Below are 25,835 nucleotides of genomic sequence, written 5' to 3' on the forward strand. Positions count from 1 at the left end.
ACTCAGCATACCTTGAGCTGCTTTGTTTGTGTGTTCCTGCCCAGTACAGGGCAGCATGACAAGAAATAACCAGGCAGCACGACAAGAAATAACTAGTTGCGTTGCAGGGAAGTGTTTTTGTGTCATCTCTTTGTGGAAAAAGAAATATTCTGCTTCTCATTATCCTGGTAATTAGTGGAGAGCTGTGCTGACATGTCATCCAGCTTCCGCTTCCGGAGCTGGGTTGGATGCATGGCTCTGCTCCATGCCATGTAAACACATCCATCCCCTTTAAACAAAAAAACCACAACCCTCTGCCCCCCTCCTCCACTCTTTGGGTGATGAAAAATGTGCCTTCTACTCCTGAAACAATTTCAGATAAGGAGTAAACCCAAACTTTCTCCTCGTGCAGCCCGGCAAATTTAAATCAAAGTTTTTGGCAGCCGTTTGAGGCGTTGTTATGAGTCTGAAACAGGTATAAAGTTAAAGAGTTTAAAGTAGTTTGAGAGGCTGCATTTGTTTCTAGGTCATTGGTTTGCTCTTTGTTTTTGTAAAGGCCTGCAACAGGAACTGTATCAAGGGAATACTGAATCAGATGGCTCTGCCTCTTATGACAAATATGCACAGCAAACTTATTTTCTGAAGTCATTGATGTTATGATAATTTTAAAAGTGAGGTAAACCTTTTTTTCTTGAAAGGACTTAACATATAAACATTGTACTTTTATTTTTCTTAGTCCCTGGTAAGTCTCAGTGCAGATGGCATATCTTGTGCTCACTGAGGGCTGTCAGAACTGCTTATAAAATGCATTTATTAGTGAATATCCAAGTGTTTTTATGTTGCAGAGCTGGGGAAAGGTTTGCTAGAGAGTGCTCTTAAATTAAAATGGAATTTTCCCCTCACCTCTTCAAGTGGTTTCTCTGCTCCTTCACTAATAATGAGTCACCAGCGTCTCCAGCACAGTTGTTTTTGGGATGTCTAAACCCGGCAGCCTCTCTGACTGTGGGACTTCTGCCTCTTCCTCAGATGCTTTTTGGTGGTGGTGGTTAATGCTTTAAATTCTTCTTGGGGAATTTGATGGCTTTTAGAGTAATTGGCTCTTTTTTGGTTGGTGAAGGTGGAGGTTAAGCAAATATTTCCCTTCACTCTTAGGCTACAGGAGAATATTTAAGGTTTTTCCAAAATTCCCCTGCCCACTTTGCTTTTCTTCACTTTTTGCTTTGCTTACTATCATGAAAGCTTTAAACAGAGATGTGTTTTCTTAGTGTTTGTGGGGTTTATTTCTCTTGTCTGTCACATGGCACACAATGGCTGATTGTAGGATTGCTCCTAAGTGCTGGATTGTTGATGTTGTTTTAATATATTTTTTTTCCCCAAAATGCATTTCAGGGCTGGGTAGAAACCATCTGTAAATAAATTCTTGTCTATTCACAGCCTGTATAAATAGATCCAAGTTTGGGTCTAGCAGTCTTGGAAGTAATTTCCATTACAATCCTGATTTGTTAGTTGTCTCATCCACGGTGGGAAAGCTTTTTTTCTTTTTAATAGAGGATATTAATATTAAACCATTTCTGATCCATTGGAATATTTTATCCCTCACAGCATTGCACCAAGAGATCTTGAATTACTGACTTGTGAAAGAGGTTGTAATAACAAAAATGAGAACTGGAACTTAATAAAATGCTGTTTAAAAAATAGTATTTTTATGTCCCCAGTGTCTCTCAAATCTAATCTGGCTTTCCTGGAAAGGTCTTCCCATCATAGTCATAAAAATTAAAATCTCAAAGCAGTGTTTAAAAATGACATAAATTTGTTATGTTTGCTTTCAGAAATTCTGAAACACATCTGTTTTGTGCTGAAATAGATGTTGTGTGTGTGGTTAATGAAGAAACACACATTTGACTGGGGTCTAGGAGCAGAAAATTAAAAAAAGACTGTAAATGGAATTTAACCTCCAGCACTAGGAAGTGGCTGGTCAGATCCCATCCCAGGTAAATTCCCAGTGTGGTTAGATGTTTCCCAGGATGGGTTTTCACACCAGCATGACCCATGAGTGAACCTGCAGCTTTTCAGCAGGGCTTTGTATCCCTAATTTGATTAAGGCTGGTTTGATAATGAGGTCCCACCATCAGCTGTAAAATCACACATTCCTGCAGTCCATGGTATTTTCTGGAAGTACTTGGAATAGCATAAGACCGGCTTGTTTTGCTTAACTTGTGGAATTTGGTTGCATCAGAACATGCAGTCATTTGCTTGTGTGTAATTGTGGATTTTGGTGTCCTCAAGGGGCTTTGGAAAACGGGAGTTGGATTTGTGGGATAATTTTCCTGCTGCTCGTCCTTCCTGAGATTTCCTGTGTGGATTTTTTTTTATTGGAGTGTTTGTTAATGTCTCTGAAGAGGTTTGGTGGAGAGATTTAGGGGAAATTGTCCAAGTGTCCAAGTTCCAGGCTTGGAGCAGCCTGGGATAGTGGAAGGTGTCCCTGCCATGGCAGGAGGGTGGGATGGGATGAGCTTTAAGGTCCCTTCCAACCCAAACCATTCCCAGGACTCAGCTTTTTGTATTTTTCATTCCAAGTGCCCCAAAACCAGAGTTTTAACTGCTCCTTGCTTCTGCAGAGTGGAACAAAAGGCTAGTTGATGTAAATGGATGCAAATTCATCCTTGTTGAATGCTGTTGTTTGGCAGCTGAGCCGGGAGCCCATGGATGTGCCGGGCCGGCACCCTGGGCTGGATGAATAGCGGGATGTCTGTGCTCCCCGATGATCAAACATGACCTTGTGCAGAAATTCTAAAGCTGGCTTGTTTGGGCTTTTCCAAGCAGGATTGTGAGCAGGGCCACAGTGGCTTTCTTGAAAAGTAAGCACAAGGGACAAGAAATGCAGCAAATTCATGGTAGAAACTGCCTGTAAACAAGAGGCGCTTTTTTATTGAATATCATGAAAATTTCATTCTTTATGGAGTCACCTGCTCGGTCTCTCTTCTCTTGAGATTATTTTCATTATTTTTTAATCTCCTGCACCAAATGAAGGCATCAGCTTAGAAGAAACCTGCAGTGTTTTGCTACTGATTTCCTGCTGGAAAATAGTGAGCAATAAAATTGGATTGTGGCACAAACAGACTCTTTGCTCAAATGCAATTTAAAACAAAGAGAGATTTATTTTACTTTCTTTGTGTTTTCTTTTTTTAAAGGTTGCCATAAAAGTGTGATTCTGTCCAGTTTGAATCAGGCTTCAACCCTTCTTGTGTGGTCACTGCCTTGATCTCAGAGCTCTGGATTCTAATTCCCAATGCAGCCAAAGGCTGTTGAGAACCTGGATTTAATGTTTAAAAAATAATTCTCAATGCCATTCTAATCTCTCAGATAATGAAAATTTATCACTTGAAGTGTTTTACTGCTTAAGTCAACAAGTTAAGAACAGAGTATTAAGGCTTTTTTTTTTTTGATACCAGAGAACAGTTATGGCTGTGACAGCTTTTAATCACATATTCCTAACTTAATACAAACATGTTTTGGCAGCTGCAGACCAATTGGATTTGGCCATCCCTGACTCAGCACTTCTGTCCCTGCTGAATATACGTTACTTCCACATATAAATGACCATAAAACATCTGTCATATGAGGGATTCCACTCTTTCTCTTCAGATCAAAGCCCTCTGGTCAGGAGTGTTTGCTGTAGCTATGCCTGAACTCTGTGTGTTCTTTTTTTCCATAGGAATGGTGTTTGGAATGACATCAAACCAGTGCTCTTGAGTTTTTTCTTATTGCTGTGGAGTTCCTCTTCTGGGGAATGGCACGCTTTTCCTTTAGGATGCAGTCAGTAGGATTTCTGTTTTGATTTGAGAGCTGAGGTGCTCCGTGGCTTGTTGACACCCTCTGTGAGAATATTCAGCAGTGGAAGGTGAAACCTTTGGGTTTCCATTTGAAATATTTGTAATATTTCAATATTTATAATATTGAATATTTGTAATGGTTTTTCTTATTAAGCATTTGGTCTTCGATGTGGGATGTTCCAAGCTGTTTGGCTTTAAATATTAAATCCTGTCACTCATGTTTCTGGTTATCAAGAACTGTAGTGGCAGGATAAGGAGTAATGGGTTCAAAGTGAAAGAAAGGAAGTTAAGGTTGGATATGCAGAAGGAATTCCTGGCTGTGAGGCTGATGAGGGTGTCCAGAGAAGCTGTGGCTGCCCCTGGATCCCTGGAAGTGTCCAAGGCCAGGTTGGAGCATCCTAGGATAGTGGAAGGTGTCGCTCTCCATGGCAGGGATGGAACTGGATGAGCTTTAATGTTTCTTCCAATCCAAACCATTCTGGAATTCTGTGTTTTCTGTTAATGGGAAGTTATGTGGTGGAGGTAGTGTTTCCCCATGGTTATTTCTCCCTTTTCTTACTTTGAGGAGCAGACACTCTCCAAAATCTTAAAAATAATCAAATTTCTTCTCAATGTGAGATATCCATTAAGAGGAAGCAAACAGTGCAGGTCACACACCACCAATCCCCAACAGCAGAGACCTGAGAGGGAAGAACAGATCAAAGATCAGAACATTTACCTGCCAGGATCTCCTTCCTCTCCATCTCCAGAAGATGCAGCGATCATTTTCACTGCCAACATTTGGATGGCCTGGAAGGAACCCAGGATTTCTGGGATGAGTGGCTGAGCCCCAGTTCTGTCAGAGAGGTGCGTGGTAGAAGCTCACAGATCTTCCCTGTCAGAGGGAGCAGCTCTTCCTGTCAGCAAGGCCGTGACGGAGTTTGGCAGCGCGTTCCGCTGACACCAGCAACTGTCCGTCCTCATTCCAGCTGGAAAAACAACCTTCCCTGCTACCTTTAGCTGTGTTTGGCACCTGCTGCTTGCCTGCAGCTGGGAGTGAAGAGGAGAGGCAGCATCAGCCCAAGGTGATTTTGGTTCAGAACAGGGACATCTCCATATTCATGAAGTTGTTCTTCAGCTCAAGGCAATCTCCATGCCTTGTGGTGGAGATTGCCAAGGCTTTTCACAAGGATGTGGAGTGATAAGATAAAAGGGAATGGCTTCACACTGACAGAGGGCAGGGTTAGATGGGATATTTGGATTAAAATCTTGGCTGGGAGGGTGGGGAGGCCCTGGCACAGGGTGCCCAGAGAAGCTGTGGCTGCCCCTGGATCTCTGGAAGTGTCCAAGGCCAGGTTGGATGGGGCTTGGAGCAAGTGGAAGGTGTCCCTGGGCATGGCAGGGGGTGGAATGAGTTGATTGTTAAATTCTCTTCCATCCCAAACCATTCTGGAATTCTGTGACTTTCTCACACTTTGCCATTTCGTTAGGTTTTCACATTTTAAATTTTCCAAAGAAGCTAGAAGAGTTCTTTCCCAGTTTCTGAAGGATTTCTAGCAGTAAGAGCACTTTAGTGGACACAGCCACCTTGGATTTGGGGATTTATGCTAGTCCCAAATCCATTCTGCATTTCCAATGGAAAAATGGAGGCTGGATAAACCCTTCCTTCCTAGAAGGACAAAAATTTGTGAGTTTGGCAAAGAGAGATTTCTGTTCTGCTCTTCAGCTTTTTAAATTCTTTCACCCAAGTGTTGGAGTGATTCATTTCATCCAGCACATTGGATATTTTCAGCAGGATCCTCCTCAGCCAAAGCTTACCTTTTTCCATGAGGGATGGAAAACACCGTGAGGAGAAGCTGCAGCTTGACCACATCTTTGAAGCTCTTGAGTGAAAGAGCACGTGGGAGGGTGAGCAACAGAATTCCTTCCAGGATTGTCCTTTTCCAGTACTTTTCCCTAATCCCTTATCCTGTTTCCACTTCTTTCTATTCCCCTAAAGATAGTAAAAAGATTATACAAATCATGGATACCCTCAGAACACCCCAGTCCTGGTGTCCAAAACTGCTGCATTTACTGATCCTTCAAAATGGCAACTTTAATTCCAGATTTAATATCTTGGCATGTTGGAATTACTCCTCCCCCAAGTGTATTTTTGTGTCTTCTGTATGAATATAGTGTCTAGGAGGTTCATGTTTTCAAAGAGATGAGGAAGATTTGGCTGGAGAAAGAATGTCTGAAAAAAGAAAGCTGAATGAACCATATTTTCAGCTCAGTGTGAAAAAGCTGGATTTGCAGCATGTTTGAAATGTGAATTTTGAGACATTTCAGGAAGACAAGTGCTTTTTTTTTCCCGAGTGAAAAAGTTATTGCAGGGGGATTCTGTTGTCTTGTTGATAAGAAATCATTTCTAGGCTAGGGGATTTTTTTGAGTAGGTTTGTCTTGTGCAGCATTAAAGGCATAACTTCTTACATTTAATGGAATGGTCCACCTCAAAAATCTGTATTTTTGTCCTGTTCTCAGCTCTGTGTGTGATTCTTTGCTGATCCTTGCTGTTGAAGCAATAAAGAATTGAATTCTGTTTGCCTTAACTTGCTGTTTAACGTACAGACACGCAAGATCAGAGTTGAGTTATAAACATCAGGCTCCCAAAGATATTTGGGGGATTTAGTCATTAATCCCAAGGGAAGATAAGTGGTAAAATCTCTTGTACAGGCACAGAGATGTAAACATGGTAGGTAAAAAGAATAAAGGTGGGGCCATACCATCTTTTATGGATGTATTTTCTCTTGATAAAACTAAAATAATTAAAATTTGGCAGGAAGCAGTGCCTGATGGGTGCTCATTGCTCTCAGTGATGGAACAGCTTCAGGTATTTGTGTTTTATTTATGAGGGGTTGGGAAACAACAGCAGCTGAAATTTTGAAGCATTTGGTCTACAGTGAATAAAGGGGAGAGTATTTGATGTGTTCCTTGTAAATATTCACAGCCCAGACCCCAGACAGTCCCCAGGATGAGCAGTTTCTGATAAAACCATTTTATTTTCTCAGGCATGTGTGTGATTAAACTTAAAACAATCCTCTGCTTCTTGGTTAATTATGAAGAGGTAGGAATAACTTCTGGATTAACACAGAGCCTTCTAAACTTTGCCAGACAGTTCCTGTCCTGAGAGTCTTGTTTTTAAATTTGGCTCACAGTGTCAAACAGGACAAAGGGATTTCTGAGGATGGATAAGGAGATTTTTGGTTTCATGATCTTTCAAACAACTGCCTGTGCAGGACACAGGAATATGGATTTTTCCTTTTTCTCATTCCGTGGGTGTTGAGGCTTGTGTAAATCCTGCAGTGGGATGTCTCGAGTACAGCCTGACTGTGCTGGCTCCAGGAGGGATGGAGGAGGAGGAGGAGGAGAACAGGCTGTGGCTTTGCTCCATGAAAGCATTCTGTGAAATTCCCCATCCCTGGAACTGCTCAAAGCCAGGTTGGATGGAGCTTGGAGCAACCTTGTAGTAGAAATGTCCCTGCTCCCAGCAGAGGGGTGGAAGGAGGTGCTGTTTGGCCATTCCAACCCAAACCATTCCATGACTTTTTAAGTAACTTTCCCCATGTGCTTTGTTGTGCTTCCTCCAGCAGAGCTGAGGGAGAATTTTGGGAGCAGGGAAGCAGCCAGGCTGTGCAGAGTCTCTACCACGATTTCCTCTGGCTCTCTGGAGCACATTCCTTAGTGGTGTCTGGCTCGGGAAGGCTGGTCCATGGAAAATGCACACAGCTGCTGCACAAAGAGGATTGCATTCCTTGGAGATGGGAGCAGTGGGATGGAGGGATGGGCCCTGGGGGCTCCCCAGGGATCCAACAAATGTGAATTTCAAACCCTAGAGAAACACACTAAAGAAAATAAAATCTATATATGAGGCAAGGTGGAAAATCAGCGCGTTAAAATTTAAAAATACTTCTTTTAAAATTCCACTTAAATCATCAGGCCAAATTTACCAGAATATCCTAATTATGTAATTACATGTATTACTTGAGCAGCACAGTTTTGGTTCATTTTTCAAAGTAAAGTGAGGAAGTCACTGGCCAAGTGCTTGAAATCAGGTGACTGAAGTGAAACTGGTGCTCGATCACTGTAGATGAAATTGTAGAAACAAAATTCTTACTTTCATGTGACATCTTGAAAAAGAGTCTTGTTTTCAGGTGACATCATTTCCACGAGTTAATCGGTTAAAATTAAGAAAACAATAATAATAAAAAAGCCAGACCAGGTTTTTTTTCCTCTGTTCTGGCTAAAAATAAAACGTGAGAGGATGAGATAACTTGCACGATTTTCAGTTATCATCTGTAATGAAGTGGCAGCATATTTCCTCTTTACTTCATCAGCAGAAGTGCAAAACATATTTTATCTGTAACCTTTCTCATGTACCAGCACATTTAGAACTTCAATTTTTCCTCACTAAAAAAAAAAAAAAAAACCTACTGAAATGTCATTTCTGTTTATTCCAACAGAATTCCAGGTTCTGATTTTGAGTTTTCTCCTGAATTAGAGATACTGCTGATCACTATTTCATCACTATAAAATGAAGACTGTAAATAAATGCTGGGGTTTATTTTAGTAGAAACAGCTGTCCCAGTATCATAAAGAAGCATCAAATCTTACCCATCTCCCACCCCAAGAAGGTGACAATTGATACAGTCCAGATGCAAACCAAAGCTTAATTATAGAACAGAAAAAGAATCTTCTAACTCCTATTTTTAGCTAATTTTCCTTTAACTTTTTCAATTACACAACTTCTTTATTAATTCTGTTCTGGTCACTGGTTTATTTAACAATAAAGAGCAAAACACTGACCTGTTTTCTTCATCAAGGCAAATTTATGGCTTGTTCCTCTTAATTTTGTGAGTTCATCTCTGAGGAACTGAGATTTTAAGGAGGTGATTTCTGAACAGCTTTGTTGGAGGTAGATTTTTCTACTTAAATCTACATTTTCCACCTCAATCTCTCTAGATTTTATCAGATAAATTATAAAAGAAAAGGAGTTGATACGGATTTTTACCTTTGGTTTGGAGGGCTTGATATAACAGTTGCAATCTCAAAATTCCATTTTTTTCCCTTTAAAATGCCAGTGGAGGCTCCTGAGTTTTGCCTTTGTGAGGAGTCACATCTCACTGTGTGATAGCTCATATTTACAAAGCAGTAAAAATACCTTTTCCTTTGGTAAAGAAGTAAATGATGGTCTTAAATTCTTTAGTTTTTAATTATAGAAAAGCAACTCATCTTTTCCTTCAGAAATTTGTTTTCTCCCTGCCTGGAAAGCCAGATTTATTTTTTTGTGTGTGTTTCTTTTTTGTTGGTTGGGTTTTTTTGTGTGGTTTTTTTTTTTTTTTTTGGTCAGTGAAAAGGAGGCAAATAGATATTTCCTTTCAAATATTTTGGTTGTCACATCTCTTAGTTCTTTCATCTCTAAGGAATAAATAAATTCCCCTGCAGCTGATGAAATGTATAATTATTTAATGTTACTTGGGTTTGTATTCCATAATCCTGTGAGAGGTTTCTTTGCTGTCATGGTCTATGCATTCAACATAAGAATACAATAAAATTGGTTTACATTTATTCTCTGTATCTTCTAGTGAATAAATCCTTTTAAAATCCATCTTGCTTTGTAGTTTAATGTATTAGAAGGTATATTTTCTTTTTTTTTTTTTTTTTTTCTCCTTTCTCTTCCCTATTTTATACCCTGGCCTGTAAAGCTGTTGGGCATCTGTTCATTTTTAAGTATATCATCAGCTCCATGGGCATTCTTTGATTTTCATGATCTTATGTTCAAAAATGTTTATTATTCCCCAGGAAAAACGAGTTATTTCTAGTAGCTTTTCAAACCACTGTAATGCACACAGTTGTGACTTGAAAAGGTTTTTTTTCTGGTTTGTTTTTTTTCTCCAGCTGAGTCAAAACTGGGACCTTTTTAAATTTATTTTTTTTCTCATGTGGTATTTGTTTGTATCCTTTGTGCTGCATTAGTTGCTAAATAGTATTTTTGTGGTCAGGGTCTGTTTCTAGCTTTGGCTTTTTAGTTTTAGAAGGATGATGCCAAATATTTTGCAAAGGATTCTCTGCCAAGAAAATTTCATAGGAGAATAATCAACCTCTGCTTGGAAACACACAGATGATTTCTTTTGTTATTTTTTCCCCCCCTCAAAATAAATGTTAAGATGTGCATTGATCTTTGCTTTATTATTGTTATCTTTATTGGCCCAGGCCTTTGTCCTTCAATAATTATCACCATGGATGAGAATTAAATGGTTTTAGTGGCTACTGAGACCTGCAAAACCTCTCTGCTTATACAAATCCTCAGTGTGGTTTTCTGGAGAATAAAGGGAGTTGGCCTCACATCATTAATGAGCTGTTAATCCCTTATTGCTTGAGTTAATTGGCATTGAGTAAGAAAGTGTCTGAGTGAAAGGTAGGTTCTCCTCCTCCCAATTTTCCAGAGATAAACTATCTAAATTTCATCAAAATAAATACATTTAAGCCTTATTTGCATTATAGCTGTGGTCAGGAGTGCCAGTGCTGGGTCTGGGATTTAAGTTTTAATGTGTAATTTATTTAAATCCTGGGGCTTCTGCATATTCTGGGCTCTGTCCTTTCAACAGGGGAAGCTGTAAATGTGGAAATAGGGAGTGACAGCTGGGAATTTTTCACCCAGCCTCGTGCTGCTGCATGTTCTGAGGGATGAGGACTGGCAGTATCCATCTGGAGAGCACCCACAAAATCAATATTTGTCCTTGTACAATATTCAGCTCAGAGATCCAAAGCGATGGCTCTGTTGCAACTACAGAGTAAATCAGTAAAAACGAGCATGGAAATCTTCATGTTGGGTTTATCCCAAAAATCAGGCACTGCTGGTTGTAAGAGTCCATTCTTCTTGAATCTATAAAGTTTCTGTTTGGCAAATCATTTCTGAAATCCTCTGTGTTTTCCACTCTAAAGGAGTCTGGTACCGCTCTCCATCTCCTGGAGATGGAAGATTACAGGGAGAAGAATTGCCTCTGGATCTTTCTGCTTCCTAAAAGACAAACAAAAATTAGGAATGGTGTTTGGGTGTTTTCTTCCAGCAGCAAAGAGCAGCCAGACATCTGCCCCAGGTGCGAGCACACTGCAGAGGGGAGTGGAGTGTCCCCATGGAGCTGGAGCATCACTCTGTGAGGAAAAGCTGAGGGATTTGGGCTTGTTCAGCCTAGAGAACAGAAACACTGGGGTGAATTTATTGTGGTCTTTCAGGACCTGAAGGAACAAACAAAAAAAGATGGAGAGACTTTGAGCAAGGGCTTGGAGGGACAGGACACAGGGAATGGCTTCCCACTGCCAGAGGGCAGGGTTAGATGGGATATGGGGAAGGAATTCCTGGCTGGGAGGTTCTGGAATAGAATTCCCAGAGCAGCTGTGGCTGCCCCTGGATCCCTGGAAGTGTCCAAGACCAGGCTGGACAGGGCTTGGAGCCACCTGGGATAGTGGAAGATGTCCCTGCCATGGCAGGGGTGAACTGAACAATCTTTGAGGTCCCTTCCAACTCAAACCATTGTGGGATTTTGTGATTTTATGACAGTTGTTTCTGTCTGGCAGAAATCAGCATGTCCAGTAAGATTTGCATTAACATTTGCCAGAGTTGTTCAATTTTGGGGTTTTCTAAGCTTTCCTCCTTTGTTCCTTTACATTTTTAATCCGTTCACAGACCCTCAGAGGTGAAAGAATACATTCAGCATCTTTTATAGAGACACTCTCAGCACCAAGCACGAGGGACTTACCCAGTCTCACTCTCCTTAGGTTTTCTTGGGATGGAGCTGTGGGGAATTTTGGCTTGATTTTGCTTATTTTGTATTGTATAAAAGGGGTTAAACCCCCAAACCAAGAACTGCAGCTGTGTGGGTTTGGTACAGGCACCATCTAGGGGGAAGAATTCATGGATTGAATGCCATTTCTAGGAGTCTCCTGAGAGTGCTTTTGGGGTGTGCTGGTCTTGGGAGAGGAACCAACACACTCTACTCACTCCAAAACTGGGGAGCAGCAGTGGGAGCTGCTGCTTTTGGCTGGAGCCAGGGCAAGGAATTCTTCCCCTTGACACCATCCTGACACCGAGTTTTGGATCTGCTCTGAGCAGATCTGGCTTGGCTCTGACCTCTCTGCTTGGGTTAACCTGCAGATTTTCAAGGATGGTTTATTTTAGAGCTTTCAGAGAGTTTGGTTTCTTTTACAAAAGTACTTTTTCAGTGTACAGCGCTACAAAAAGCTGCGGTGTCCTCTTGTGCAGGATGGCAACTTCAATCTCCAACTTCAAGCTCAAGGTAAACTGACCTGATAAAGAGATTGTGTTTGAGAAGAACAAGCATCTCCTTTCCAGTCATTAAGAGTATGGTGCTGATATTTGTTTTTTCCAGCTCCAGTTACAAAGCATTTTTTAAATTTGTCAGATTTATGTAAATCACAAGTGTAAGCAGAATTGTGTAGTTAATTGTAATAAACTCTAGGAACATTTAAACTTTTTGCATTAGGACATAACTCAAATTGGGTTAGAGTCCAGTAAATCACCATCCACCAAGAATTCCCTGTTTTCATGGTTTTAAGGCAGCCCATAAAATGAGAGACATTTCTTTGGGTCCCTTCAGCTGGGTGAGAGCTCTTGACAGTGGTAGAATTGTGAATTCAGAGATGTAAGAAGGTGAATTCAAGGATCTGTTTGATGATGCTGTGAGATACGGAAAGAAAAACTCAGCACAATGGGAATTTCCACACCGAGCAGGTTAAGAATTATAAAGTGTAAGAGGTCAGAAAGCAGAGGAGCTTCTGTTTCACTCACAGGGCAGGAGGTCAGGTACCTTTTGAAGGGATATTCAGTGACTGGGGACAAGCAGAACATCGTGGAGAGTGCTGAGGGAAGCTTGGCAAGGGGTGAATAAACTGGGGAGAGCTGCCACAGGAGCTGCAATTATGATTCGATTAAACGAAGACACGCTCCAGCAAACAGCTCCTCTGCTGAATGGGGCTGTTGATCCAAGGCTGGAGATGAGATGGTGACGTTGGGGAGAGGAGAGGATTTCACCATGGAAATTGAAAATACTAATTTCTAGCCTGTGAGAGGGATATTGCTGCATGAATCTTCCCTTTCTCTTCCTCGGTGGTTAGGAGAAAGTGGCTGGAGGAGGACACTGAGCACACATTCAAATGTCCAAAATTCCCCTATTTTTGATTGTCTCACGTGGCTCAGCCCTGTGGACCCCCTGGGCTGGAACTGTTTGGCTTGCACTCTTGAAAACCAATAAAACACAAGTGCAGAGTGCATAACTGGTTCTGAAACCAGTTCTCTGTGTTATTTCTGGTCGTTGGCTACAGCAAATGTCCTCCCCAGGGCGTGTTTTCTCAGGTGTGCTCTCAGGGTGTGCGGTGGGAAGCGTCGCACACAGGGATTGCCACGGGTCTCACCTCGGGTTCCATTGTCCCACAGCAGCTGTTTGGGAAGAAAGTCAAGTCTCAGTGGGAAAACCCAATGATTTTTTTATGTTTAATACTACAAAACTCTCCCAACTCCCTAAAATAGTCCTACTAACAGTGTTGTCACATCAGTGGGGTGGGATGTGCTCGGTCACTACAGCAACACAATGGGATATCAAAAAAAAAAAATTAAAAATAAAGGAGTATTTGTGTGTGTACTTCGTGTTTTGTTTTGATTTATTTTGAACACAGATTCCATGTGATGTTCTGCAGTGTTAGTATTCAGCTGCTAAAATATTCTGGAAGAGCTGTGCTCAGTGGGATGCTGTCACTCATCCTCTGTCAGGCTGTGGGACAGCTGAAGAGGTGACCAAAAGGCTGCTGCCAAGCTCTTCTTTCTCATTAAATGAGCTCTGTAAATGACATTGAGCAAAAGAAAATTTGGCTGTGGTTCACCTCATTCAAATACATTCTTGTTCATTCTTGATGGCTCGTGTTGGAGCTTTGCAATCCTTCTGCCAAAATCCCGTAGTTTTAGTTTTCATTCTATAGGGAACGTGATCTTCAGGTTTAAGTCTCACAAAATTAAAATTTTGTGACAGCAAAACAAAATAAAAATTGTGATCAATACTAATAAAGGGCAGAAGCTCTGTCTTCCTCTTGGAGAAAGTCTTACAGCAAATGTCTTGGGAATTTGGGATCTACTTTTGTCATGTGGAACTGGGCAATGTTGCTGATGGAGATGTGGACACCAACATTGAGTTTGTCAGCCTTTAGCATCAAATGAATTGTTAGGAGACTTTCCTATATATTGAAGGGATCAAGGCCAGAAGAATTAAAGCCAATAAGACATCTAACTGATTTTATCTTCCTTAAAAGTGAAATATTAGAATTCAAAAGATATTATTGAGGTTTATTTTATATATGTCATCTTTATGGGATAAATGCATATAAGTGATTATTTTCTTTGTCAATAATAGCTCACAAGAACAGGTCTGGATTATGTGGCATGAAGTAACAGCTTCCCCTGGCCTCTGTCTGGTTTCAGCTAATTTTAAGTTGAGACTTGAAATACAGAGGAAATTTCAAGGGATGAGGAGGAGGCAGGTATTTTGCTGTTGGGCTCAGAAAACATAAATAACGTGAGTCAAAGAACTGTAATTTCTTAGCCTGTAGTTCCCCCTCTGCAGTGCAGAAATATATGAATAAGACAGACTGAGATCATTAACTAATTTTTCACATTAGGGACTTAAATTTTTGTCAAATATCATTTCCAGTCAAATTTCAGGTTTGATTCACAAAGTTGGTGGCGTTGATGCGGTGCCTTCCCATCTGTGACTTCCTTGGTAACTGCAGAGTTCTTTTTTAAAGAAATGAGAATGATGCAAACTGGAGTGACTCGTGGGAAATGAGGATTTATTTAACGAACACATCCCAAAGTGAGCTGAGGAATCCTGAGCTGACGGTTTTCACATCTAGGCGTGTACACGGAGAACCAGTTTTTAGCCCTCGCCTTGTTGCATTTTTAATGAGAGCAGTAATTCATTATTGATGGAGTGTTCAGCTGACAGGTGGGAGAGGGGAAGGTGGAGCTGAGTGTACCTGTGCAAAGCTGCTGCAAGCCAAGAGGAGGGAACAAAAGCCTCCAGTGACATTTGTGATGTCTCTTGGGAAACATTTCGGGTGATTTGCTGCGTGCTCGCCATGCCAATGTCTAGACTGGAGATCTAAAACCATTCCTTATCTGTGAGATCCACACAAGGGTTTCAAGGATCAGGGAATACTTGGGATTTTGCCTTCGGTTCTGGCACGACAGGAGTTAATGATCACGTGTGGTCTTGGTGTCATCAGCTCAAGAATGTGTCTGGTGCAAGATGAAAGCTGTGGGACCAAAAAACACAGTGGCTCAGACAACTTGATAAGTTTAGGTCATAAATATCAACCCAGCGGGGACTTTGTAGTGTTCCAGCAGGCAAAGTTTGATGGTTGAAACCCAAAATAGTCCATGTCCAAGCTATAGATTATATATGAGCTTAATGGGGCTGTTGGAAAGCAGCAGGACACGATTTAGTGGAGTTGTGTCGTGTGTGAGAGCTGAGAGCCAGGAACTGCAGTGATCCCCAGCCTGAACCTTCAGATCCCAGCCAAGCAGACCTTTGGCAGACTCCATCCATTCCTTCAGGCTGCAGCATGACAGTGGCAGTTACTGCTTGTGTGGAAAAGGAATATTTGTGAGGAATACGATCCTTTTCATACTCCAGAAGTGAAGCTGATACTCTGGAAACGGTGCAGGCGACTTTATCTCTGCTCCTGGGTGAAAGTGTGGATAGTGGAGCATCCCTGGCTTCACTGAGGCAGAGTTTGTGTCCCTGCTGGGAACATCCCAGTTTCACACTGGTGTAACAGGACCAGAGCAATCCCAATCCTTTATCCCGCTGGGATCCACCTGCTCCTTCTGGATTTTGAAGGACACCAAGGATTTTGCTGTGGTTTAAAAGCACCTGGGTGAGAAGGTGATTTCAGAAGTGGTGAATGTTTTTTTTTTTTTTGTGGTTTGCAGATGACTCTGATTTTGTCAGCAGATGTTTGGGTCCTTTGTAGAGTTGTTCAGGTTCTCTTTGAGATCAGGTTGAGTCATATTTGAGTCCTTGGCCTGCATTTGGGCACCCATCTCATGTCTTAGCACGGCAGGACTTTGAAAGGCCAATCATTGGGGTGAGTTTGGTGTGGTTCAGTTTGGTTTGGCTTTTTTCCTGCCTGGAAAGCCTTTCCCTATTTTGAAGCTTGACTAAGTGTTGATAAAACTGAGGGCTTAATCCTTCAGACTCTTCATTTTTCTCTTTTTAACATTTCTTGTCCATGCACAAGAGAAGAGCTTTCTATAATGACTCCCTTCACAGGGTCAAATTTCCTTTACATCCTCATCTTAAATCCAAATTGATTTAACCCAAATGGATTTTTCCCTCCATTTTCTCTAATCCACTTCTTCACCAGATTTCATCTGTTCAGAAAACTCTGCATATTTTTTAGTAAGAATGAAACAATTGGAATTAAACTCCTGTAACAGTGCCTAATTAAATCAGGTTGTGTGCCTGAATAATAGTTTAGTTGTGCTGATGGTGCCTGAATGATTTAATTACTAGAAAGTGTTCCTGAAATCTTAAAACTTTATATATCTGAGGTTCCCGTAACGTCTTCTTCCAGCACTGAATTCTCAGTTGAAATTTGGAGCATATCCAGAGAGGACAGTTCTGTAAAGGCTTAATTGGAGCTGCTTCTTCTGAGGAGGAGGAGGAGGAGGAGGAAGATTGTGGGGACCAAGGAAGGAGTTGGCAGGGTGAAGTTGTTGCTGTGACTCATCCTTGGTGTCTCTGCAGTGCCTCTCCTGCCCTCTCAGTTCCACTTTTGCTGGGCTTTAGCACCATGAGATGGGTGAACCCCTGGTGCATCCTTGAGTGCCAGAAACTTCCCTTAAAAACGGTGTTTGAGAGATGAGAACTCTCATTTCCAGGTTCAGGTCAGACATGAGGAGGAATTTCTTCCTCGAAAGAATGGTCAGGCATTGAAAAGAGCTGCCCAGGGAGATTTGGAATCCCCATCCCTGGAGGTGTCCAGGGAATTTCTGGATGTGGCTCTCAGTGCTCTGGGCTGGGTGACAAGGTGGTGACAGTCACACATTGGATGACCTTGGAGGGCTTTTCCAATCTCAGTGATTCTGTGATTGGCTGGTAGATGTTTTAAAGTCTGAAAAAGAACTGCCAGGAGCACTTCACAGTTCCAACCTGGTGCTGTTCTAATTCCAAATCCAGATTATCCTCACCCACATTGGTCTCAGCTTTGCATTATATTTGTATCAGACAACATCATATTTTTGTACAACCTGTAAGACTGTGAAATGCCTTTGAATTATGATTAAATATATCTTAACTCTCTCATTTCAGGCTAGAAATCTTCATACAGGAGAACTGGCTGCTGTAAAAATAATCAAGTTAGAGCCTGGTAAGTTTGACATTCTTTCCTGTATTTTTGAATCGCATTTTCATTTTTTCCATGTGTTTATTTTCACCCACTGTGAAGTTCTAGACAAAAGAAGTGTTTGGGGTTGTTTTTTTTTTTATAGTTTCAGTGGTTAGATGACAGGAAGCCCTGCAGGATGTACCACTGCTCTTGGCTGTGTCATGCTCACTATTTCCTTGTTTGTTCTTATCTGCCTGATCAATTGTTGCATAAAGAGATGTTGCAATTACAACGTGTTGTTAGTACAAAGAGAAGATTAGGGACAGATGGTAAATTGTGAGCTCTGAGGCAGTGAGGAGCTGGTGGGCTGTGGGAGTTGAAAGGGGGAAGGGATCAGGCAGTGATCCTAACTCCCACCAGAGGTGCACTGGGAAAACCAGAGCCCTGTTTTTGGATGTGTCATCTTTTCTTTAAGCTGTGCTCAGGGAGGAGGATGGCTCCTGCTGTCACTTCCCCGTGGAGTTTCTGCCACTCCTAAAAGCAGGAGACCCAGGGGATCTCTCTTGATGCCCAGGAAATTTGCTGAGCTGAAGTTTAATCTGAGTCCTGCGCAGAGAGCTGAAATCTGAAATTGTGTCCTGAGTGGAAACCATAGAATCCTAGAATGGTTTATGCTGGAAGGGTCACAGAATCCCACAGTGATTTGAACTGGAAGAGAACTTAAAAACCACCCAGGGCTGAAGGGCCTGAGGGGAGAGTTCATTTTTATTTCTGGTTGGTTCTGTGCAGAGAAAGAAATCTGTTTAAAGGCTGAAGGTAGAAAAAGCAGGGGAGACTCGGGGGAGAAGCACTGCCTTTGTGTGACTGTGACTGCTCAGCGCCCTTGGCAGAGCAGCCCTGGGTTTATTAGGTGGACTGCAGTGATAAGGTGAATTAGGCAGTGGGAATCCCACAAACCCTGAAATGCTTCTGTGGCCAGAGTTTGGGGCAGTGGGGCTGTGCAGAGCAAACCACTCTCCCCAGCAGGGCTGTGGTGAGGCAGAGCAATGCTTTAGGGACAGAAAAAGGACAGTAATAACCTACTGCTACCTAGGTGAGAAACATCCTCCTGCACTCTGTCAGCTAATCCAAATGAAGTGTGTCTGGTTTTATTCTGCATTTGAAGAACTGTTTTGGAAGCTGAAGTGAAGCAGAGGCTGAATCCTCTGTGGATAGAACTGAGGGAGGAGCAGGATTCTGCCTTTCCTGGGTGCTGCTTTAAGCACTACAGTGATAAATGCAAGACTCTGGCCCCAGTTTTAATTAGCACTGATGACCATGTCTTCTGTTTAATTATATTGGTCTGATCACCGCAGGGAAGTGATTTCTTCTAGTTTGTTTTGGTTTGTTTTTTTAATCCATCTTCTTTTAAACATTGCCAACCTGATCTCCATCCATCGCAGGTACACCCACAGCCTCTTGGCAGGGATCTTGCTGGGTGTTTGGTTTTTAAGGAGGATTCACAGCATTTATTTACTTATTTATTATTCCTTTTTAGTTCTCATGTTGAAAATACTCCAGATGTTTAAAGAAATTAATAATTGGCTGCTACACGCTTGAATTTTCTAACTAATTTTAAGGGTTTTAAGTGGTTTTTGAAGACTGTAAATTGCAGGGCACTATCAATTCCTGGACCAGGTCAGGAGCTGTTGGAATTACCTGTGGTGGTTTCCTGGGAAGAGCAGCCCCTCTAGACACCAGCACAAGTTCCTCTCACACAGTAGGGCACAGCTGGAATAAAATGAATAATAAATTCCCTAAGTTAGTCAGTGGAGAAATAGGCTCCAGAAGATGAGGAGCCTCCTCCTCCTTTCATCTTCTGGAGAGGAGGAGGAGGAGGAGGAGGATGTGTCTCATCGATGACAATTAATTAGCTGATGGAAAAATAAGAGCTCCAAACTCAACACTTGATTAATCCACAGACAGGGGAATTGGGAGCAAAAGACTCTGAAGCAGAGAATGGTCCAGAGGAGGTGAGGAATGTGCTGAATGAAAGCTGAAGGAACTGCACTCAGTAAAATGGCAGGATTTGAGGAGATTCAGGATATTGCTGTCATGGCAGGGGGGAATCCTGGTTTATTCCTGTTCCTCCCTCATCTCCTGCAGGTAGTGAGCGAGTACCCAAAGAGACTCCAGCTGGAAACAGATCCCAGCATGGATCTGTATTTTATTTCATCAGCTCTTACCTTTGTCTCCTCTCCAGACAAAAAAAAACAAACTCAGCTTCGAAGGTTGCTGTCATTAATTTATTTGAATTTGGGGCAGTTCTCTAGGTCTGCTCCCACAGTCACTTGGAGTCAAAATAATGTTTTTCCCTTTTTTTATTTATTTAATTTTTTTTTGGCATAGACTTTGGAGAGCATTAGGCAAAAGTATTATGGCACGCTAATGACATTTCCCAGCATTCCCTGAGTACAAATGCTTCAAATAATTTGGGAGCCAATTCTATTTCAGAAACTAATCCAACTGTACTCAGCAGCATAGCAGCCAAAACTGTCTGAAACACTAAAGCCTCTTCCTTCTATGGGTTTAGCAGATGAATTGAGAGGGGACTCAATACAAAGAGGGAATTATTTGCCAGTGGATTTTGCAGCCACGGAACTTTCTCCCTGGGAGAATATCATAAAAAATATTTTTAAATATGCTAATGTCTGTTTTAAATACTGCTGTCAGGATAAATAATGCCCTCTGTCACGTTCAGAACCTTCTGCGAGGTTACAGAAGAATCTCACCGCTGGGTTTGCTTGGGTTTTTTTGGTCCAATGATTGCATTTTCCATTTGAAATCCCAGAAATAGCCAGTTACCTATTTCAAGTTGGATCTTCAACTGGACACAGAGGAGGCAGAGTCATCCAGAGGTGTGAGGAGCTGTGCTCAGTGCATTCTGAGCCAGGTCTGCTTCATGAGGTGTGTGTTGAATCCCGTGCTTCAGCCAGCTGAGGAAGGAGATTTTCCACACAGGAGCACGGCCACGGGGCTGAGTTGGGCTCAGAAGGGGGTCTGGCCCCTCTGGACCACGAGAGCAGCACAGCAGAGCTGCCCTGGCATCCCAGCACCTCCAGGGACTGGGACAAGGCAGCCTCATTTTCCATACAACCAATTCCCTAAGGATGACACGAGCTATGGAGAAGAACCAGCCTGAGGCTGATTTAAACTAAGCCTGAGGCTGATTTAAACTAAGCCTGCTGGGCTTGAACTGCTGTTGGCAGCACCTGGGGTTGAAGAAATATGAAAATAACTTCTCATTACGGCACAAACCTTCCATGCCTCGTGCTGTGCAGCCTGGTTGGGTTTGGGATCATGTCTGGGGCTGAGTGCCTGAGGTTCCAGGCGTTCAGAAGCCTGGAATGTGGCCTGTGTGTCCCATTCCATGTCCCACGTGGTGCTGCCACAGCCTCAAAGCAGCGTGGACATCGAATCCAGAGTGCCAAACATTTTAATTACATTCAACTTGTTGAAATGGGGTCAGATTTTACTTTGCATCCTTATAATGAATTTATAATCCACTGTTCTTCTTATGAAAAGTGTGGATCCAGAGCAGGATCCAGGTAGTGCAAGTTTTCACTTAAAAGAGAGTTTCTGGGATGGGGAAAGTCGACAGAAGAGGTTGTGGTGGGGGAAGGAAGTGCTACAAGTAGGGAAGGAGCTGGAAAGTCACACATTTTAGTTGGAAAGGAATGCAGAGTGTGACACTTGGGGTGAATTAGGAGAACAAATCATTTGGCAAAAATACATCAAGAAAAATAGCAATAGTGAAGAGGGAGAGTGAAAATTAAAGACTGAGCTGTACAGCAGTGGGTAGGTAAGGCAAGGAGGGAGGAAAAGAAACTGCCAAGAGAGAGGAATCCCAGAATCCCTGAATGATTTGGGTTGGAAAGGACCTTAAAGATCATCCCAATCCACCCCTGCCATGGGCAGGGACACCTTCCACTGTCCCAGGTTGCTAAAAAGCTCTGTCCAAACTGACCTTGGATCCTCCAGGACTGGGACAGCCACAGCTTCTCTGGGCAATATCAATTAGATGTTTAGATGGCTGCTCATAAACTGGACCCAGGCAGGGCAGAAGAGAAAATCCACAGGGAAATTGTTCTGGTTATGGACCAGAACACTCCAAACTCTTGTGTGCTCGTTTCTGTGGAGCTCCTGGCAGCACATCACCCTCAGAAATGTTTTGTATCAGCAGAGAGATTATGAAGACCATCAGTGGTTAGCAGTTGGCAGCTCCATGCCCAGCAGGAAAATCTGCTGGTGGAAACATCACTGTTTCCAAATAGCTGCTTGGAATCAAGTTTCTTAAGTTTCAAGTTTGGGGAATTTAAATTTTTTCTGTCAGACTGCAGGTTTCCATGAATCCTGTGCAAAGCAGTCTGCATAAAACAGCATATAAAAAAATGATATAGAAGATATGGATAAAACAGGATGAAGGATCCTGCATTTTGGGAAAGCCCTTTCATCAGCACAGCCTGAACCTGAAATAAGAAATGTTTGAGGAATGGTCCCAGGGTTGCAATGGTGTGACCCTGCTTTTTGTCCTTCAGCATCCCTTACAAGTGTCCCTCCAATCCTGTTGTTAATGTCATCTCATTTTTAAATGGCAAATGTTAACTATAGTATTAAAAATCTATATTTATAGATTATAAATATATCAATTATAAATATATATAATATATATTATACTATATATTATATATTATATATTATAGTATATAATATACATATTATATGTGATGTATAATAATATATATATATATATTTATAATCTGTAATTTTAAATATAGTATTAAAAATATTAAATCTTCATTATAGTATTAAAAATCCCAGCTCAGGCTGCCTGGAGAGGTTTGGGAGTCACATCTCCATGTCCACCAGCGTGGTGGGTGAGGGAGTGGACAGGAGTGCTGCACCTTGAAGGTCTGGTCTCTTCAGATGTGCCTTTGTCCCACCCTCTGGTGACACTGGGATGTCTCTGAGTGCCATCACTTCTGTCCCTCCCTCTGCTCCCACACAGCCCCGGGATGCAGCTCTGAAGTGATGCAGAATAAACCAATTTAAAACAAAACCAAGGAATTTCTCCCTCAATAAGTCACCTTTTGGATTTACAGCTCTTCCCAGCAGTAGTTGTGACAAGTGACCCGGGGTCTTCTTGCAGGATGGGACCACTCAGAGCAGTGGAGCACATGAAAATATGTGCAGGAATAAAGTTGAGTAAAAACCATGAGGATCAGGAATGCCCAAAGGCCCAGGAGTGCTGTGTGATAGGCACTGGAGCCATCAGAGCCTTCCCATGCTCTCCACCTGCTCTCCATTCAGGAAAACTCGGCAGGATCTCTCTAAATTACAGCTCTGCATAGAATTATAGAATCACAGAATGGTTTGGGTGTGAAGGGACCTTAAATCCCATCCCATTCCACCCCTGCCATGGCAGGGACACCTTCCACAGGGTGCTCCAAGCCCTGTCCAGCCTGGCCTTGGACACTTCCAGGGATGCAGGGACAGCCACAGCTGCTCTGGCAATTCCAGCCCAGCCAGCAATTCCCAATTCCCAATCTCCCATCCATCCCTGCCCTCTGGCACTGGGAGCCATTCCCTGTGTCCTGTCCCTCCATCCCTTGTCCCCAGTCCCTCTCCAGCTCTTCTGGAGCCCCTTCAGGCCCTGCAAGGAGCTCTGAGCTCTCCCTGGATCCTTCTCCTCTCCAGGGGAACATTCCCAGCTCTCCCAGCCTCTCACATGGATGAGCTCTGCAAGTAGAATAATTCACAGCTCTTGATGTGCCACCACTTTGCTCCGTGATCTCCCATTTAAAAACAGATTTATCATGAATAAATGATTCAGGACAGCAGGAACCCACAGCCCTTACCTTGCTCAGCTTCTGGGATGGGCTCAGATCCCACCCCATGACAGGGCTGTGGCTTCCTGCAGTCCCCTCCCTGCCAGCTGGGGACAAGCAGAATAATCTATCCAAGGAGAATATTCCATTGTGTCCCTCTCTGCAGAGATAGAATTCCACAAAAACTGAGGAGGCTGCAGTGACTCAATCCCTGCTCGTGGGCCTTGCAGCATTCCCCTGATGGATGTTCCTGCCTGCTGTGCCACACATCCCAAAACTGCCAACATGTGAGCAGGCAAAACCCAATTTTCCCAATTCCCTGTTACCATCAAATCCCTGACAGCTAAAACAGATCTCTTTGTATGGATATTTTGTCACCTTTGGTCTAATTCTTTTTATCTTGCTGTCTCCCTCTCATTGAAGTATTTTCTACAAATTCTATCTGTTTTTTTCCCTGCTATCCAAGGATATTTAATTTTTGCCCTATGCCAGCATCTCTTGCCAAGATTAATACTCCAGCTGCCTGGAAATTCTGAATTGGTTTGTTTTGTATTCATTCTTGTCATCTTTGAGCAGCTATACATCTTCTCTACTATCTCTGTGTCTCATCTTTCAGAATAATTTCCTCCATATTTTAGCCAAACTTTTCTCATGGATAACTTCTTTCCATGAGTTTGCTACTTCTGAATCTGCTCCCTTTCTTCTTTCTCTTCCAAACCCTTTTTTCCCCCTTTCTCTATAAGTAACCCATGAATTCTTCATTTATCAATAGTAAACCACAAGATGCTCTTTGCTGTCTCCCTCTGCTACAGCCAGGATCATTCCAAGTCATTCCTGGTGGGTTTTTATGGACCATTTTCTTCTTTTTTTTATTTCATTTGTTGGAAATTTCACAGATTCCCCTCCCTGATGCTACTCCAGTAGGAAAACCTTTTCATCTGTACAGGGAATGTAGGTTAAAGCAATTTAAGCTCATTGCTAATTGTCCTTTTATAAAACTGGAGACAGATTATCCCTTCTCCCCACTTCCTTGCTATATTTTATGTGCATGGAGGTTGTTATCTTTTCACTGTCAGACCTTTTCTAGCCCAAATCTCTGCATTCCCTTAATTTTTCCCCCATTAGTCACAGTTCCTAGAACTGCTTGGCTGGTGCCCCACGCTCAGAAGCGCGATCCATGTGCAGTTCCAGCTTTTTTTTCCAAGGTTTTGCTGTTTTGGGGATGCTTGGGGATGATTTTCACATGGGTCAGGATTCAGCTGTGCTGAAAGGCTGCAGCTGATGTTTCAAGGATTCTTTGATTTGAAGAGGCCACTGGGATTTGGCACTGGACAACGGGGAGTGGAGAAAGATGGAATTTTTTCAGTGTGGGGTGGGAAGATTTTGCTTTCAACATTGTTTAGATTTGACTTTCTTGAAAATACTTGAGTAGTTTGAAAATGCTCCAGTTGTTGTCTGTGAGAATTCAACGATTTCCCTGAGGAAGTTTTGTTGGAGAAATGGGAGGAATGAATCCACGAGGTTTAAACTCGAATTAAAGAATCTTATAAAAATGAATGAGAGGGACTTTGAACAAGGGGGAATGGCTTTAAACTGGGAGAGGGTAGATTTAAGTTGGATATTGGGAAGGAATTCCTGTCTGGGAGGGTGGGGATGCCCTGGCACAGGGTGCCCAGAGAAGCTGTGGCTGCCCCTGGATCCCTGGAAGTGTCCAAAGCCAGGCTGGACAGGACTTGGAGCAGCCTGGGATAGGGAAAGGTGTCCCTGGGCATGGCAGGAGCTGGAATGAGATGGGATTTAAGTTCTTTTCCAACCAACCCATTCCATGCTTCTCTAAACTCAGGAATCCTTCACTCACAGTGATCATTTATAAGCAGGATGTGTGAATCCAAGCAAAGTTGTAGCTGCAAGGTAACTCCTAAACCAAGCCCAGTGTGAAATTTGTGCTAAATTTATGGAAGTTGTGTTGTCTTTTCACTTTTTCATTGGTTAAAAAAATACTACTGGTGTTTATAAAAAGCCTCTTGACATTTGAAACTTCTCTACTACTGTTTTCCTGCCCCAGTGAAGTGTCCCTCCATATAATTCAACATCAAGAAGCCCTTGAGGATTTACTTAAGTCAGTCAGGGGTGGATTCTTGTGAGTGGGTTCCCTTTTACCTTTGTATTTTGTAGTTATTTTCTTCAATAAAAGCCTGGCAGTCACTGAGACATAAAGGTTGTGATAATTTATTTTATACCACACTGGTACTTTTGCCAGTGACACTGTTGTCAGGGAAGCTGCCTCAAAGCTCAGCAAGTATAAACATCTATTTTAAAAGAGCTTATTAAAAAATATTAGCTGTGCTGCTACTTAAATAAACACATGAAGAATTCAATTTACAGCAGTGCTTGAGTCCTCTTGGACTTGTCAAAATCATCTAAATTAAAGGGAACAGGACAAAGCACTTTGTGTTTTCTGGGTTGGACATCCCTGACTTTAATATAGGAGGGAATTTTACTGAGGAAACTTTAAACAAAAATAAACATCCCAGAATAATTTGGGTTGCAAGAGACATTAAAGCTCATCCCATTCCAGATCCTGCCATGCCCAGGGACACCTTCCACCATCCCAGGTTTCTCCAAGCCTTGTTCAGCCTGGCCTTGGACACTCCCAGGGTTCCAGGGGCAGCAGCAGTGCCAGGGCCTCACAACCCTCCCAGGGAAGAATTTCATCCTCATATCCCATTTAAATATCCCTTT

At 42.4% G+C, this 25,835-nt stretch overlaps 1 protein-coding gene across 1 annotated transcript in view; it reads left to right on the forward strand.

The window, feature by feature from the left end:
* The window catches only part of MAP4K5 (mitogen-activated protein kinase kinase kinase kinase 5), a 56,951-nt gene that overhangs the window by 1,715 nt on the left and 29,401 nt on the right, over positions 1-25,835 (forward strand). The window contains exon 2 of the mRNA XM_058829981.1: positions 17,211-17,268. Within this exon, the coding sequence (XP_058685964.1) occupies positions 17,211-17,268 (58 nt within the window). The remainder of the gene's footprint in view (positions 1-17,210; positions 17,269-25,835) is intronic.

This window comes from Poecile atricapillus, chromosome 1 (genome assembly GCF_030490865.1).
Source record: "Poecile atricapillus isolate bPoeAtr1 chromosome 1, bPoeAtr1.hap1, whole genome shotgun sequence".
NCBI classification, from domain to species: domain Eukaryota; kingdom Metazoa; phylum Chordata; class Aves; order Passeriformes; family Paridae; genus Poecile; species Poecile atricapillus.